The sequence below is a fragment of the Physella acuta genome, unplaced genomic scaffold (assembly GCF_028476545.2).
Source record: "Physella acuta isolate Inbredline_101_S28 unplaced genomic scaffold, ASM2847654v3 ptg000518l, whole genome shotgun sequence".
Taxonomy (NCBI): domain Eukaryota; kingdom Metazoa; phylum Mollusca; class Gastropoda; family Physidae; genus Physella; species Physella acuta.
In genome coordinates this window covers 240,881-255,044 of record NW_026732037.1, presented here as the reverse complement: position 1 = coordinate 255,044, position 14,164 = coordinate 240,881, and the positions used below count along the sequence as shown (strand labels likewise).

The 14,164-nt window shown below is 35.2% G+C and overlaps 1 protein-coding gene and 1 long non-coding RNA gene across 2 annotated transcripts; one reads left to right on the top strand and one right to left on the bottom strand.

Annotated features, from left to right (window-relative positions):
* The first annotated feature begins 1,042 nt into the window (after positions 1–1,042).
* On the top strand, positions 1,043–11,845 carry LOC131944989 (eukaryotic translation initiation factor 2 subunit 2). Its single transcript, XM_059305914.1, has 9 exons — positions 1,043–1,198; positions 1,991–2,177; positions 3,133–3,218; positions 4,561–4,702; positions 6,702–6,775; positions 6,914–7,062; positions 8,346–8,402; positions 9,877–9,962; positions 10,463–11,845. Exons 1-9 carry the CDS (start codon positions 1,181–1,183, stop codon positions 10,636–10,638), a joined length of 975 nt encoding a protein of 324 aa, XP_059161897.1. The 5' UTR covers positions 1,043–1,180; the 3' UTR covers positions 10,639–11,845.
* A 1,002-nt stretch (positions 11,846–12,847) lies between these two features.
* Positions 12,848–14,003, bottom strand: LOC131944993 (uncharacterized). Its single transcript, XR_009387103.1, has 2 exons — positions 13,819–14,003; positions 12,848–13,308 (listed from the first exon to the last, which is right to left on the bottom strand). It is a non-coding gene; the product is annotated as an uncharacterized LOC131944993 (long non-coding RNA).
* Between the last annotated feature and the right edge of the window lie 161 nt (positions 14,004–14,164).

The window sequence follows — 14,164 nt, the reverse complement described above, 5'->3', positions numbered from 1 at the left end:
TATTTTGAATTTCGTCAACTTAACTGAATTTTAACTGATACAAATTATCGTGTTCACACGCAGACTAAGAGAGATGATTGCAAAACTTTTTTTTTTAATCAGGAAGGTATAAAACGTCGATATTACAAATCTCGATCTCTAATCAGCAAACGCGAAAGGAAAGAAGTTGCTGACAAAATAAAAATAAAATAAAAAAGAATAATTTAAAAATAACCGACACACAACTTCGCAAGCGTGAATACAATTAGAGACGATCATCAAGCGCACATGTAGAACCATAGCATCACTCCTTTTTTAAAAAAAATGACATCACACGGCAGAGGCGTCACGTGGCGGGGACGGGAGGGGGGGGGGTGCGGATCGCACCGGGTGACACCATTTAGGGGGTTGGGGGTGACACCATGGCGAAAGTTGCAAAATATATTGAAGAAATAAGCCTTTTGCCAGTTCAATTAATGATTAGAGTTAATCCACCTATATTAATAACTGACTATAGATAAAAAAAATTACTATGAACTATGCAGACTTTTAAAACTATCACCCGAGGGTCCAGGAGGGTAATACCAACTATAAACTTTACAGAAGAAAAAAGGTTTTGCTGAGTATTTTGAATAACTGATAAGTCAATCTACGACAGGTGAGGGGGTGACACCGAAATCTAATAATTTACGAAGAAATGGTGCTTTTTCCGTATTAATTGGCGGATTAATAATAATAATTAATATAATGTGCGCACAAATTGACGCCATATGGCAAAATGGTACGGAGTGGCAACTATAATTTGCCTATGTAGACCTTATATATATATATATATATATATATATATATATATATATATATATATATATATATATATATATATATAGGCCTATAGGCCTATATATATATATATATATATATATATGTCAAAGTATGTGTATGTTTGTGTGTGTGTTTGTCAGAGATGCCTGGAAGGAACTCTGTAGTGTAGGCCTATCAACTGGTATGTTAGAGCTGTGTAGGTATAAGTTTTTGCAGAAAATGGCACTCTTCAGTTTTAAAAAGTAACATTTACTACAAACCGGAAATTCAGTGATCTGATGCAAGATAGAGTGCGAAGCGTGCGATAATCGGTTTCTCTGAAATTCAACGCATTAACAGATTTTTTTGTGACCCTTTGTTTTAACAAATTACATAAGTCATGGCAGACGAAGACCTAGTAAGTAATGGTCGAAGAGGAAAATTATACGTTTTGAAAATCAACTTAGAATCTAGATCTAAGTCTAGATTCTAATCTAGGTCCAAGTGCCGGCCCGGATATTCCGCATTTTTACTTGAAAATTGAGTCGAAATCTGTTTGTCTAGCCTACTATTCTACGCCGCACGACATGACGCTCGAGTATATTATGATCTTTACATGAACTTTAAATGTGTAGCGCAGGGCTTAGTTTAGTTAGGTCTATACATTGGCCTAATATCTAGTCTAGATCCCCATCTTTATTCAATCCATATTTTAATGAATGACCAGCTGTAGAATTTTTTTTTAAATTCTAGATCTAAGTTTCAATTAGTTTGTCTTGCTAAATCTAAAATTTACTCAATTTTCACTTTTAACATGACTACTAAATAGGCCTAGGCCTAATAGACATCCATATTATTTAGGCCAATGCTAGCTGAAAAAAGATACACATGCGAAATGGAGAGAAACTACGGCTTGCCATCGCAGCGATGTTTTCCTAAAATACTTTGAAAGTAGTTTTATAACTATACACATAAATTCTACATTTTTCTTTTTGAATTATTTTTCTCCGATTAACCAAGTAGCATTTGCTAATTTGTTCTTCTTTTACTTTGAATACCACTTTTTATGTATAGACTGTCCCTACTTCTAGGTTGTGTAACTTAATAAATGGCTAATTGTCTCCAAGATAGACTTTGTAATAAACTGATTAATGAATACTTACTTAAGCATTCTTTCTTATTTCACTGATATAACCTTGTGCTTTTTTAGATGGCTTTTGACCCCACTATGAAGAAAAAAAAGAAGAAGAAGAAGACTGGATTTGACTTGGATGCAGCTATGGGAGAAGACAGTGGTTCAGCTGCTGATGTACAACCCACACCTGCCCCAGCTCCAGTAGAGGAGGAGGAGGAAGAGATGCCAGCAACACTGTCAGCACCAGAGAAAGTACCTGATGGTAAACAATTTGTTAAAGTGTCGACAGTCTAGAAAGTCATCTGATGGGGATAGATGGGTCAAGTAATCATTTTGAATGATCTCAACAATTAATTAGACTTCCACTGTCACAAACCACATATCTTCTATATATATAATTCTCTTCTGGGAGCCGTTAGAAAACAAGCTGCAAGCGCCTCCTTGCAGTCCCCTCTCTTTCTCACTATCACTACCACCCCCACATTGTCTGGTAAGTTGTGGTCACGCTAAATGTTTACAAAGCTATATGTTTACAAATCTTGGAGCCGGGTTTCTATTAGGGGCAGATAATTTAGTTCGATTTTAATCTTACAGGAGGTAACTAAGAAATAACTAAGAGGAGGCTGCTTTCACAGGGGGGGGGGGGGTGTAGGGCCGGGGTTAGGGGAAAGAGGGGGGGGGGTTAGTGTTTTAAAGCAAATATTTTCAGTGGCAGCATTGGTACTGTCGAATTCACAAATTATGAATTGCTGAAAAGTAGAAAATAAAACAACTAAATAGCGGCGTATGATACGCTGCGGGTCGGCTCGTTTTATGAATTTAAACAACTGATAACATTAGTATCTGTGTTAGGTATGGAGACTTTTCATTTAAGTTCATCTTGAAATTTAAATTTTAAAAAATGGAACTCTAGATAATGTGTACAGTGCAAAAATAATTTACTGTGAAGACCTGATAGTTAAATGTGTACCAAAATGTTCAAAGCTAAATCAAACTTTGATTAAATTTTAAATCGATATGAACATTATTTGTGGTTATGGGTTAACAGATATGGGCAGGTTGATACACATTCAATTTGTATGGCACAGCTACTTTATAATATTAATTTGTTACACATCACTGTTTAAAGTATTAGTTGTAGCTATTTTATTAATTGACATTAAATACAGTTGTAAACCTTTGTTTTGCAGCATTTAATTACTCAGTATTTTTTACAGATTTCTCTATGGATTTTACAAGTATGAAGAAAAAAAAGAAGAAGAAGAAGGCTTTTGAGTTAGACGAAGTGGGAGATGCTTTACCTGTGAGTTTAATTTTATTACTTCAAGATTTTTTCACTTTTATCCATCTGATATTTTTGGGATCTGGACAAAAGGCCGACAAGTTTTATAAAAAAACAAAACTACAATTACAGACATGTTTACTATCTAAAATTTGTAATTATATACGACTGTTTAAGTTTCTCATTAATATTCTTAGGTACATAGAATAGGATAAAATAAAACACACGTTGTAACCGATGATTTGTTGCTGATATATGTTTGTCCATATATAGGGAAATCACAAGTTTACACAAAAAAAACAAAAAATAACTTATTAATTTTGGCACACTTGTATCACAATGACAACAGAATTAATGAATCCAGCGAATATAGTATACAACTTTTTTTTCACGCAATTCGCAAATATAATTCAAAGTTTGTCTGTACTTAACAGGTGGTCAAGGCACGTGATTGGTCCACTTCATTCGGTTTCTTTGATTTCTTTGCGAAATATGGTGGTAACACCACCTATCTGTTTATCCTTTGTACACTCCCGTCATCTCCATTGTCCCCCTTATAAGGTAACGCCACCTATCTGTTTATCCTTTGTACACTCCCATCATCTCCATTGTCCACCTTATAAGGATCTCAACTAGCATTGTCTCTTCGCGTTCCACCTTGTTGCATGTGGGCGATGATGCCGGCGGCTTTTGACTTGGTTCTTTTATGATTATCTCTCATCGTTGACATAGAAGGAGCTATGAAAGACAGCAGTGACAGCATTTTGCTATATCTAGGTGTTAATCCTTTGTGTTTAAGACACTCCCATAATCTCCAGTTGTTTGACCTGATGGTTCACCTTTTAAGGATAGCAACTAGCACCATCTCTTCTCTTGAACGTTTCACCTCATTTCATGCCTTATTTCGATGGTTGTCAAGATAGGAGCTATGCAGTAACACATATTTTGCGATATTAGTATTTTTTATGCTTGTAGGCCTTACGGCATGTCAGCCTTTTGTCCTACACCTGATATTTTTATCTTGTTTGTAGTTGTTTTGATTTAAAAATTTTCTTTCCTGGAAGCCATATAGTACTAGACTACATACAATCAACAGTTATAGTTAAAGCTGCCCTTCCAGACTTTTCAATACAGCAGATGAAGGTATAGTGGTCATTTCCATGACCACTGTCTTTACCTACCCTTTACGGAAGTGCAGGGTAGTTTCAGGAACATACTGACTGTCATGAAACCTGACTTCCGGTTAAGTCATATGCCTTAATGATCACCTACATCATCCCAAACAGGATGTAATGAGTTTTATGTTGAGGTAATTTATAACTTTTTGTGGATATCTTGAAATGAGATTTTTAAATATTTTCAGGAAACCACAGAATCTGAGACTATACAATCAACAGTAGGTGAAGCAGAGTTTAATGTTGAAGACTTGGAATTTACGAAAAAGAAGAAGAAAAAGAAGAAGCCAGTTAATATTGATGGAGGGGCAGAGGATGGCCAAGATGATGGTAATTATGGCAGTCATATAACTTTTCGGAATTTTGTGGGTATCTGAATTTTTCAGAATTTGAATTTTCAGTCCGAATTTTAAAATTCTGACATGCATGGTAGTGTAGTCTAGGTATAATTTATCTACTAGTATTTCAAATTTACCCTTGCTCATACAACCTATTGCATTTGGAGGGGTTCCACTTTTCCAGGATATCCCAAATTTCCGGATTTAAAAATGTTTTTTTCCCTTTCAGGATTTGTAAGATCTGAGTTTGAAGTTTCAGAGTTTGCTGTTTTTAAAAAAAAAGATTAAGATCGTTTTAAGCTTGAAAACTTTGGCATTGTAGAAATCGTTTTTATCACCAAGACTCACGCTAATAGCCCTCTCCGCCTTTTGGAGATGGTACAATATTATCCACTGCTGTATAAACCTAGAATTAACATTGTTACGCCGTCGCTTTCATGGCCTTTGTCTACCTGACATCAGCAGATGTTTTGGTCACTGCGACCTTAGGTTTTCTTCTAGGTCTATGCTAACTTACCGTGACCTCGCAGTATAGTATAGTGCTGGACCTAAATCTGTAACTATTAACCAACAAGATTTCCTAATGCTAGCAGGCCTATTTATTACATTAGTGGAAAAAAAAACTAATAGCAAATGACGTCATCCACAATTCTGTATTTCCAACAGAAGACACTGTGACTATCACTATTAACAAAGTATTAGTAACATAAACAGTTGTTTTATATTGTGTTTATTGTGGTTTACATCCATGGGGGGGGGGGGGGCGGTGAGTTATAGAATAACACATTATGGGGTAGGCCTAGAGAAGGGACTAACATTGTAAACTAATTTTGTTGTATGCACAACCTTTAATGTTAATTTTTATTTCAAGCTTGTTACAAAGAAATTAAAGGAATGTAGGCCTATATTGAACATGATATGAATCAAATGTCTCAAAAATTAATGAAATTTTGAAATAGGCCTAATAGTCCAATTTTTTTAAAAATTCTGTGCCGAATTAAGTTTGAGGGTTTTAAAAATTTCAAATTTTAGTTTCAGGATTGGTATAATTTTGCGATAGATTTTCAGGATTCACTAAAAAATGAGCGGCACCCCGGCATTTGTTGTTGCTTTCCTTTTAATTTTGGAACTTCACACTAATTTTGAATCCTTGCAAAACATGACTATGTTAAATTACCTGATTTCTAAACTTAGTTGAACTCTGAGTTCATTTGATACTGTTTGATTTGGAGAAAAAAGTAAAGACTCTAGTAATCTCAAAAGGCAGTTTTTCATACTATATTGTGTGCTATACTGAGAAATTTTTTTTTTTATTAGATGTCTATGGCTATATAAAGAGCATAAATATAACCAATGATTATTTTTGACTTTAATGTTTTATTTTTGTAAATATTGTTTCAAAATCATTTATTCACAATAAATAGAAGGCATCAAATTTTCTATTCAAGTCAACCTAATTGTTCACCACATAAACTAAAAAGTTACAATTACAACTAGGCTCTTATTCTGTTGAAGATTTACATTTAAAAATGTATGTACATCTTTAAAAGGATCAGACATTATCATTAATTTCAAACAAACGTGCAAATTATTACAGTATTGAAAAAAAACTTTCAATCCCATTTTCTAGATTGTAAAATTAAAACAATGTGTATAAGGCAAAGTTTGCATTTAAATATTTTATTTAATATATCAGCTGTATTAGTTTGTACAATAATAGTGTATGTTTTTAATGAGATACATTAAAGTTGCAAAAATATTTAGTCTGGTCAGAAAATGATAATGTCTAAGAGCACGCTGCCGTAGTTTCATACCAACAGTCTGTTTTTCTCTTTAATTTTCTGTCTCGGTGGTACAAATTTCAACACACTTTCGAATTACATTTTGTTACTTGGTTTAAAAATCTATAAATAAAAAACTTCAACACAGCCTTATTATTGCCATATGTTTGTGCTCAGATTGTAACTTGCTATGTTTTTAACTGCCAACAGAAGAACAGATTGGTGACGATTCTGGATCACACACTGCTTGGGTTGGTTCTGACAGAGACTATACATATGATGAGGTATGGGTGCAATAATTTTAAATCAAACTTATTAACATGCTCATGTTTTACATTTTTTTACCATTGCCTAAAACAAGTTGTAAATGTCTTATGTTCTGTGACTAAATATTACTGTAATAATTACCTTTCTTTTTGCAGCTTCTAACAAGATTTTTTGACAAAATGAGAGAGAAGAACCCAGACATGATAGCTGGAGAAAAGAAAAAGTTTGTTATGAGACCCCCTCAAGTGCTTAGAGTTGGTACCCGAAAAACTTCTTTTGCAAATTTTGCAGATATTTGTAGATTGTAAGTTGTGGTTACTACTAATTTTCACAGTAGTGTATTTAATATGTTGTAGAAACATGTTGGGGTCCACTTCTGAAGGATATTCTGGATTTGTGAATAATTTTTATTTACTTTCCGAAGTCGCAATATTTGAGTTTTTAAATTTGTGGGTTTGCAGTTATAAAAAATAATCAATACCGTTTTAAATTTTAAAAATTTTGGCATTCTAAAAATAGTTTTTATCATCAAGACTATTTCTAGCATTAGCCCATGTGTCGGTGGTATACAATCTACTGCTAAGCAAGACTCTGAGTGTTTTATACACACTTTTGGCCCTTCACGCCTTTTGCGCATGTGTAGATGGTACAATGTCCACTGCTGTGAAGGCTAAGCTAGTAATCAACTGGGGCTTGACGTCATTTTTACGATGCTACTCTCATGTTCTAATCTTAGCCGACGCTAAAAAAACTTAATATAATATTAATAGACAATCAGATTGGTACAAAATATTTAAGTTCAAATGCAGTTGTCTTTATTCAATAGACAGTAATTTTTAGCAGGAAACCATTTTGCGGGACTAAACTAACATTTATAAATGCGTCTTTAACCATTACTAGCCTTTAGTCTACCTGACATCAACCGAACATCTCGGTTATTGCAATCTGTGCTTTTTTAACATAGCCCAATGTGACCCATACCGTGATCTCGCAGTATAGTCAAGTGATAGATCTGATAAATTTCTTAGATGATACTAGTATTGTGCGTAAAGCAGTTTTTTATATTATTTTTCTTTAATATTTAGATCTCGCTCTTATTGTAAGCAAGGATAACTATTAGCCTCTACCTATTAACTTTGCAATTAACGTTGAAGTAAAATCCCAACAAAATTAGCTAATGCCAGTTATTTATTGCGTTCATGAAGAAAATTTTTAAGTAATGATGTCACCGATAATCTCAACATTTTTATTTACTTTCCATAAAACTATTTTTTTAAATTTGCAAATGCTTACTGTTAGGGCAAGACTAACCTGTCTCTCCATGTAACTAATATATCTAAACTTGTGTGAACTCACCTTGACTGCAAGTGTGTAGTTGGTACTGTTTGGCTGGAGTCGGAGGGAATACAAGTTACGGTACAGGTCATGCTATGATGTATGAGGCCTGCTGATGTCCTGACTAGTGTGACCTCACAGTGACCCCTCGTGTTAAAATAACACATTATGGGTAGAGATGGGTCTGAGATATTGTAAACTAATTTTATTACTTAGTCACACATATCTAGTAGCACTTTTATTTTTTAACAGGTTACACAGACAGCCTAAACACGTCCTCGCTTTCTTGTTAGCTGAGTTGGGTACAAGGTAGGTGCTAATTTTTGCTTGGTCCGCCCATTACTATCATAAGCTGTCTAAACAAATTTTTGTGTAGAGCTATTTCACGTGCCTAATCTCTGCTCAGTACATTAGTTTCTACAAATTAAGTAAAAACAAGTCAATGGTAATTATATTTTGAAGATTCTGTCGAGAAACAGGAATTAAGTTTTTCTATCACTGAGGATTAAATTTTTGAAGTTAATTTCTTTAGTGGAGTCACTGTCAATATAATGAATGAAAATAATATCAATATGGCTCTGACATTTCATTTTAAATTATTTTTATTAATAAAATGTTTTTTTTTAAAAATTATACTAGCGTACCTGTCCCCCGCGCGTTGCCACGGGGATAGAAGAAAGTCTGACGAAATATATTAGAATGATATCACCAATGCATTACCAATCATATGTTCTTAGACGCGTGACCTTGTTTTTTAAAACTGTTATTTAAATGTAAACAATGCCTGCGCTTGGATTATAATTATCGGGACACGGGTTTTCCTACACTACCGCGTGAAAACCTTGAGTGTACATTAATCACTCACCGAAAAAATGCGGTAGAACACACGTGTCAGGGATGTAGAGGGGCGCTCTCAGGAGAACCCCCACCCCCCGATTACACTACCGCATAGGCGCAGCGTACGGCCCCTGGCTCCTGAAAACTAACAGGCACCAGCGTGCCAAATAGCATCCTGTAAACAATGATGCAGATTCCGTCATTCACTAAAGTGATTCGCTAAAATTCGTCCTTGTGAAATTAAAAATGATTTTTTTACAGAACCCTTCCTTAAAGTGTTCTAATGAACTCACCAAAGTTTGATAGCGATCAGATGAATGGTGTCAAACCAAAATCGACTTTTATTTTTATATACAGTATTTAGAGAAAAACAAATCGCGCCCTGCCGGGGCGCCACCCCTTCGAATTTGAAATTTTTTTTCCGCAGGAATATTCTCAAAATCTTCCCAAAGTTGCACGTCGATGTGATGAGAGGTGTAGTAATGCATAAAGGACAGACACATACACACACACACAAACATACATTGCTTTTTATATATATAGAGATCTATTTAATTATTATTACTGGAAATATACTGATTTTTTCAGTCCTTATCTGATAATTCTGAAGATTTTTCCATATTTTGTAGAATGTATCATGCACACATTAGGGCACTAAACATTTGTTTTACTAAAACTTAGTGTTGAATTTATAATCTTATTTAGACATTACTTTTGTGATATGTACTTTTCTACTTTTATTTCTGTAATCAAAACTCATAACCTTCCATCTCTGAATCTAAAAAACAAAAATTACAAATTACAGCTGATTCTTCTTTCACTTATATAATATTCATTAAATGTTCAAACGTCCTTTTACAGTTCGCTAAAAATGTTTGGTTTAAAAGTTTAATCAAATGTGTATGAAAGCTAAAGCATCAAATAACTCAAAATATCTTTTTTGCAGTGGCTCTGTTGACGGTAATAACCAACTTATAATTAGAGGCAAATACACCCAAAAGCAAATAGAAAATGTTCTCAGAAGATATATCAGTAAGTGTTGTTTTAATTATGAATGACTTAATTGTTAACCAATATTTATTAGTTTGGGATAAAACTGTTACTATATTCCATACTCACAACCCTTAAATATTTCTGTACATGTACTTCTGATTCCATAAATGCCAAAAGATAGTGTTTGTGAGAATTTTCACTACTTCCTAGGCTATTAAAGATCTGTTTATATTTTAATTAAAAATGGAATGCTGTTATTAGAATTTAAGTGGTATTTGTATTATTTGTTTCTATACTGGAAATAAGAAAAGTATACATTTTCACACATTTCATGTTTAAAGTACAACATGGATAGTGGACTCAATAATACAGTATTTTTTTCAACATAAATACTTTTTATTTTACATACATGCTAGTTTTATCCACACTTCAATACATTTTTAACATTAGTGCACATTGTGTAAATGTATTTTAAATTAAAAAATTGAATTAACACGTAAGCACACTATTAAATATTTTCAAATAATTTCTCTCCACAGAGGAGTACGTAACTTGTCATACCTGCAGATCTCGAGACACCTTACTGCAGAAAGACACACGTCTCTTCTTCCTTCAGTGTGAGACATGTGGCAGTCGATGTTCTGTTGCTAGTATCAAAACAGGTTTTCAGGCAGTTACAGGCAAAAGAGCAGCCATTCGTGCAAAGACGGCTTAGAAGATTGGTTTTATATAGTGTTTTATATGTAAATTTGACTGCGTGTTTGAATGGTTTAGGCTGTTGTTTTTTTATTTCACTAGTTACTTTCTCTCAGTGTCTGCTGCGAGCCGTGAGAGTCTACAAGCCACATATACCCGAGTGCAATTTTGCTCAGTTGGTTGATTGTTTCTCTTCATCGCCTGGTGGGCAAGTGAAGTTTTTTTTTACCATAGGAGTGTTTCTTTTTGTTTAGTTTGGTACATGATCTGTGAACCATGGGTGTTTAAAGGTAAACACAAGAGATGTGCACTCAGCTTGTGAGAGTTTTATTATCAAATGAAACTGTGAAAGTAACTTGTTCCTGTGATAGTGTACCATAGCTAAGCTCATGCTCTAATGTATGTAAGAACTAGTTGGTTCATTGTAAATTGGTTGATGCAGTACTATTTAAAGAATATTGGAAATGGCAACTTTCATTGTAAATTTAGTTATTTTGAAACCTTTTAGGGTTAAGCAAAGATTCTTACAACATGTTTTATGCAGAGATGGCTATTGCATTTAGACCAGTATATGTTGTGACCCACTGATGAAAGTTTGGATCAGTCATAAAAACAGTATGAATGAAGTCTTGTTTGTATGTAAAGTTATTTGTAAAATAGGATGATGGAACTGGAATGTCATACATTTTTCTAATTTTATTTTTCTAATTTTTTCAACAATGTTAGTAAGGGAGGCTAGAAATGTGTTGGTTTGTGCTGGATGACTTCTTAAAGTGATGGGTGTATTTATTTCTGTATTTTATTACTCTATTCACTGACTGCAAGACATGTTTAGTGTATAAATCTAAGTTTGGTGCTGTTCACCTTGACTTGGTTGGATATAGATACTGATAGATGCTTGTATCCAAGTTACACTTTGTCCTCAAGTTGAAGACTTGGTTGGATATAGATACTGATAGATGCTTGTATCCAAGTTACACTTTGTCCTCAAGTTGAAGACAGGTATGTCCACAAGTGTGTTGCCATGTGAAGGCAGGGCAACAAGAGAACTCATTTCCCCAGTAGTATTTTAAGATTTTCAACAACAGATTTTTAAGGTTTGGGTGAAAATCTTTATATTAAAAAATCATTTTCATGTCTGTGTGAATGATGCAGTGTACTTTTCTTTTTGGTTGGGGGGAAATGATTTGTCTAATGATGTATATTAAATGCTATCAAATTATTTCGTTTGGTATTGTGTTTGATGTATGGTATCAGAATGGGAGTCGGTCAGTTGCCCATCATAGGCAGACTTCAGCTTGTAAAGAAATTTCTCTCTGTAACCTGTGATCAGTACTGAGTGACAAAGGACAAGTCACTGTGATAAGTTTATTATAATGACTGGATGTCATCAAAGGAAACTTCTTAGTTTTTAAAAGGTCAATAGACCACTATATTTCTATGGGGGGAGGTGATTGGTTTATAAAATCCAGTGCTTATGTTCCTCTTACTGTCACACAAATTGATAGCGTTGAGGCTGACAAGGAGAAAGAAATCCGTTCCTTTACACTTCTTGTTACCAAAGTACAAACTTATCTTACTGTTAAATTCTTTAGACGTATGAATCTTGTCACTGTACAGTAATCTATTACCAAACTATGGCGGTGTAAATCTTGTACTGGCCCTACCAAGGGGTCATCCATAAATGACGTCACGCTTTTTTGACCATTTTTGCCTCCTCCCCTCCGTCACACGTCTTTACAAAAGCCAGACCCCCCCTAAAATGACGTCACACCTCAACCTACCCCCCCCCCCCCCCCTCAAAATTGCAGTTGAATTTTTTTTAAACATCGATATTTTTTCTAAAATCTTGTCTAAACTATTACAATTTATTAAAACAGTTATCTAAAACGCGAAATAACGTTTAAAATTCGTTTTTTAACATTGCTTTTTTATAATGCAAAAATGTGACGTCGCAACATCTGAACCCCCCCTCATCCCCTCATCACACATCGTCACAAAATTACGGACCCCCCCCTCCCCCTACGAGTGTGACGTCATTTGTGGATGACCACCAAGGAAAACATTCTAAGGGACAAATTTATCTGGTAGCCCACCGGCAATTTTAGATGGTGTTTCTTAAGATATCGTGGCACACCCGGGTGCTGTTGATACTAATTGTACTTGGATGCTAGTTAGCTATCACAAACGTATTGCTTAACTGTGGAAGTTAAGAAAAAAATCCGGTTAATAATTAACATAATTTATTTTCTGTGTACAAAGTATATCAAGCCGATATATAGACACAAGAGCTATGAACAAAGAAATCAGTTTCTTATTGCACACAGTGTGAGAGTAACAGCGGACAGGATCACAGCTAGTGACGTCAGCACTGACCCTGCAGCACTACATTCAGCGGCCATCTTGTCGTATTCTCCCTGCGTGCAGGATTCAGGCTTGACCAGACAGTCTTGTTTCAGTGCCAGGATGTGGCAGATGTGCACTTTCTGTTTGATCTTTACAGCTTCCGGTTCAGTGCTGGGTAGCACGCATCGTGTCAAGGCGAGTAGGCAGGTTTTGGTGACGTCAGTCGCGAGCCATGATGACCTTGCTGTCACGAGACAGGTTTCATGTCCAATGAGAACGAGGAAAATCAAGCCCAAAAGTATACTTTTTCTGTAAACCATCTTGCTTTAAATCTTTGTTTTTTCTGTGAATCGATAAAATACTGTGTAGCATTTAAAACTAAATGTCTGACATTAGACACTTCCAAACATGGGGTTGTTACAAGTATTTAGTTAAGAGCTAGAATTAAGGCGAGGGCTATGGTTTGCACTGTAACATTTGTTGTAATGATAGTAACCTACAGTAAGCTAGTAACAGCCCTTTCGGAAGAATACTCTATTATTGTGGCATTTTCGGACACCGGTATAGATCACACACCACGAGCATGTATCAATTCATGGGACGCGAACCTTAAACTACAGGTTCTTTCACCATAAGGGATTGACAACACTTGACATGTCCCAGTGGGGGTGGGGGGGGGGGGGGGGCTTTGGCCACTGATTTAGGCCTATATTCATAGAAACTTTAGTTTCTTCATTATTATAAAATACCCTCATGCCCAATAGGCAGAGTCTACCTTAAATCTACAAAAATATAAACAACTAAAAAAAAAAATCCGCCTAAAAACGTCTGGAAATAAATGTGTTATGTCTACCTCAACAAGACCTAACCTTGTACCTATGTGCAAGATCTCGACGTAATCTCTTCAGTAAATCCTTTGCTGGTACTGTAACAGCTGAAACATCAGAGCTGGGTGTCCATAACCTTTAGGGCATCCACAGAACTGCTTGGTCTAGCTGGACAACTAACACATCCAAGGTATAGAACTCAAAGCTTGACACTATTCACAGCTACACACGTGAACAGTCGTGTTGATGTGTGTGATTTAACTTGGTTAAACGTGTCCAAACGGTAAAACAAGAGAACACAGCTCACGGGGGGGGGGGGGGGGGGAAAATCAGGCCATACGGTTTTACAAGCACACTACACAGCACCCCCTA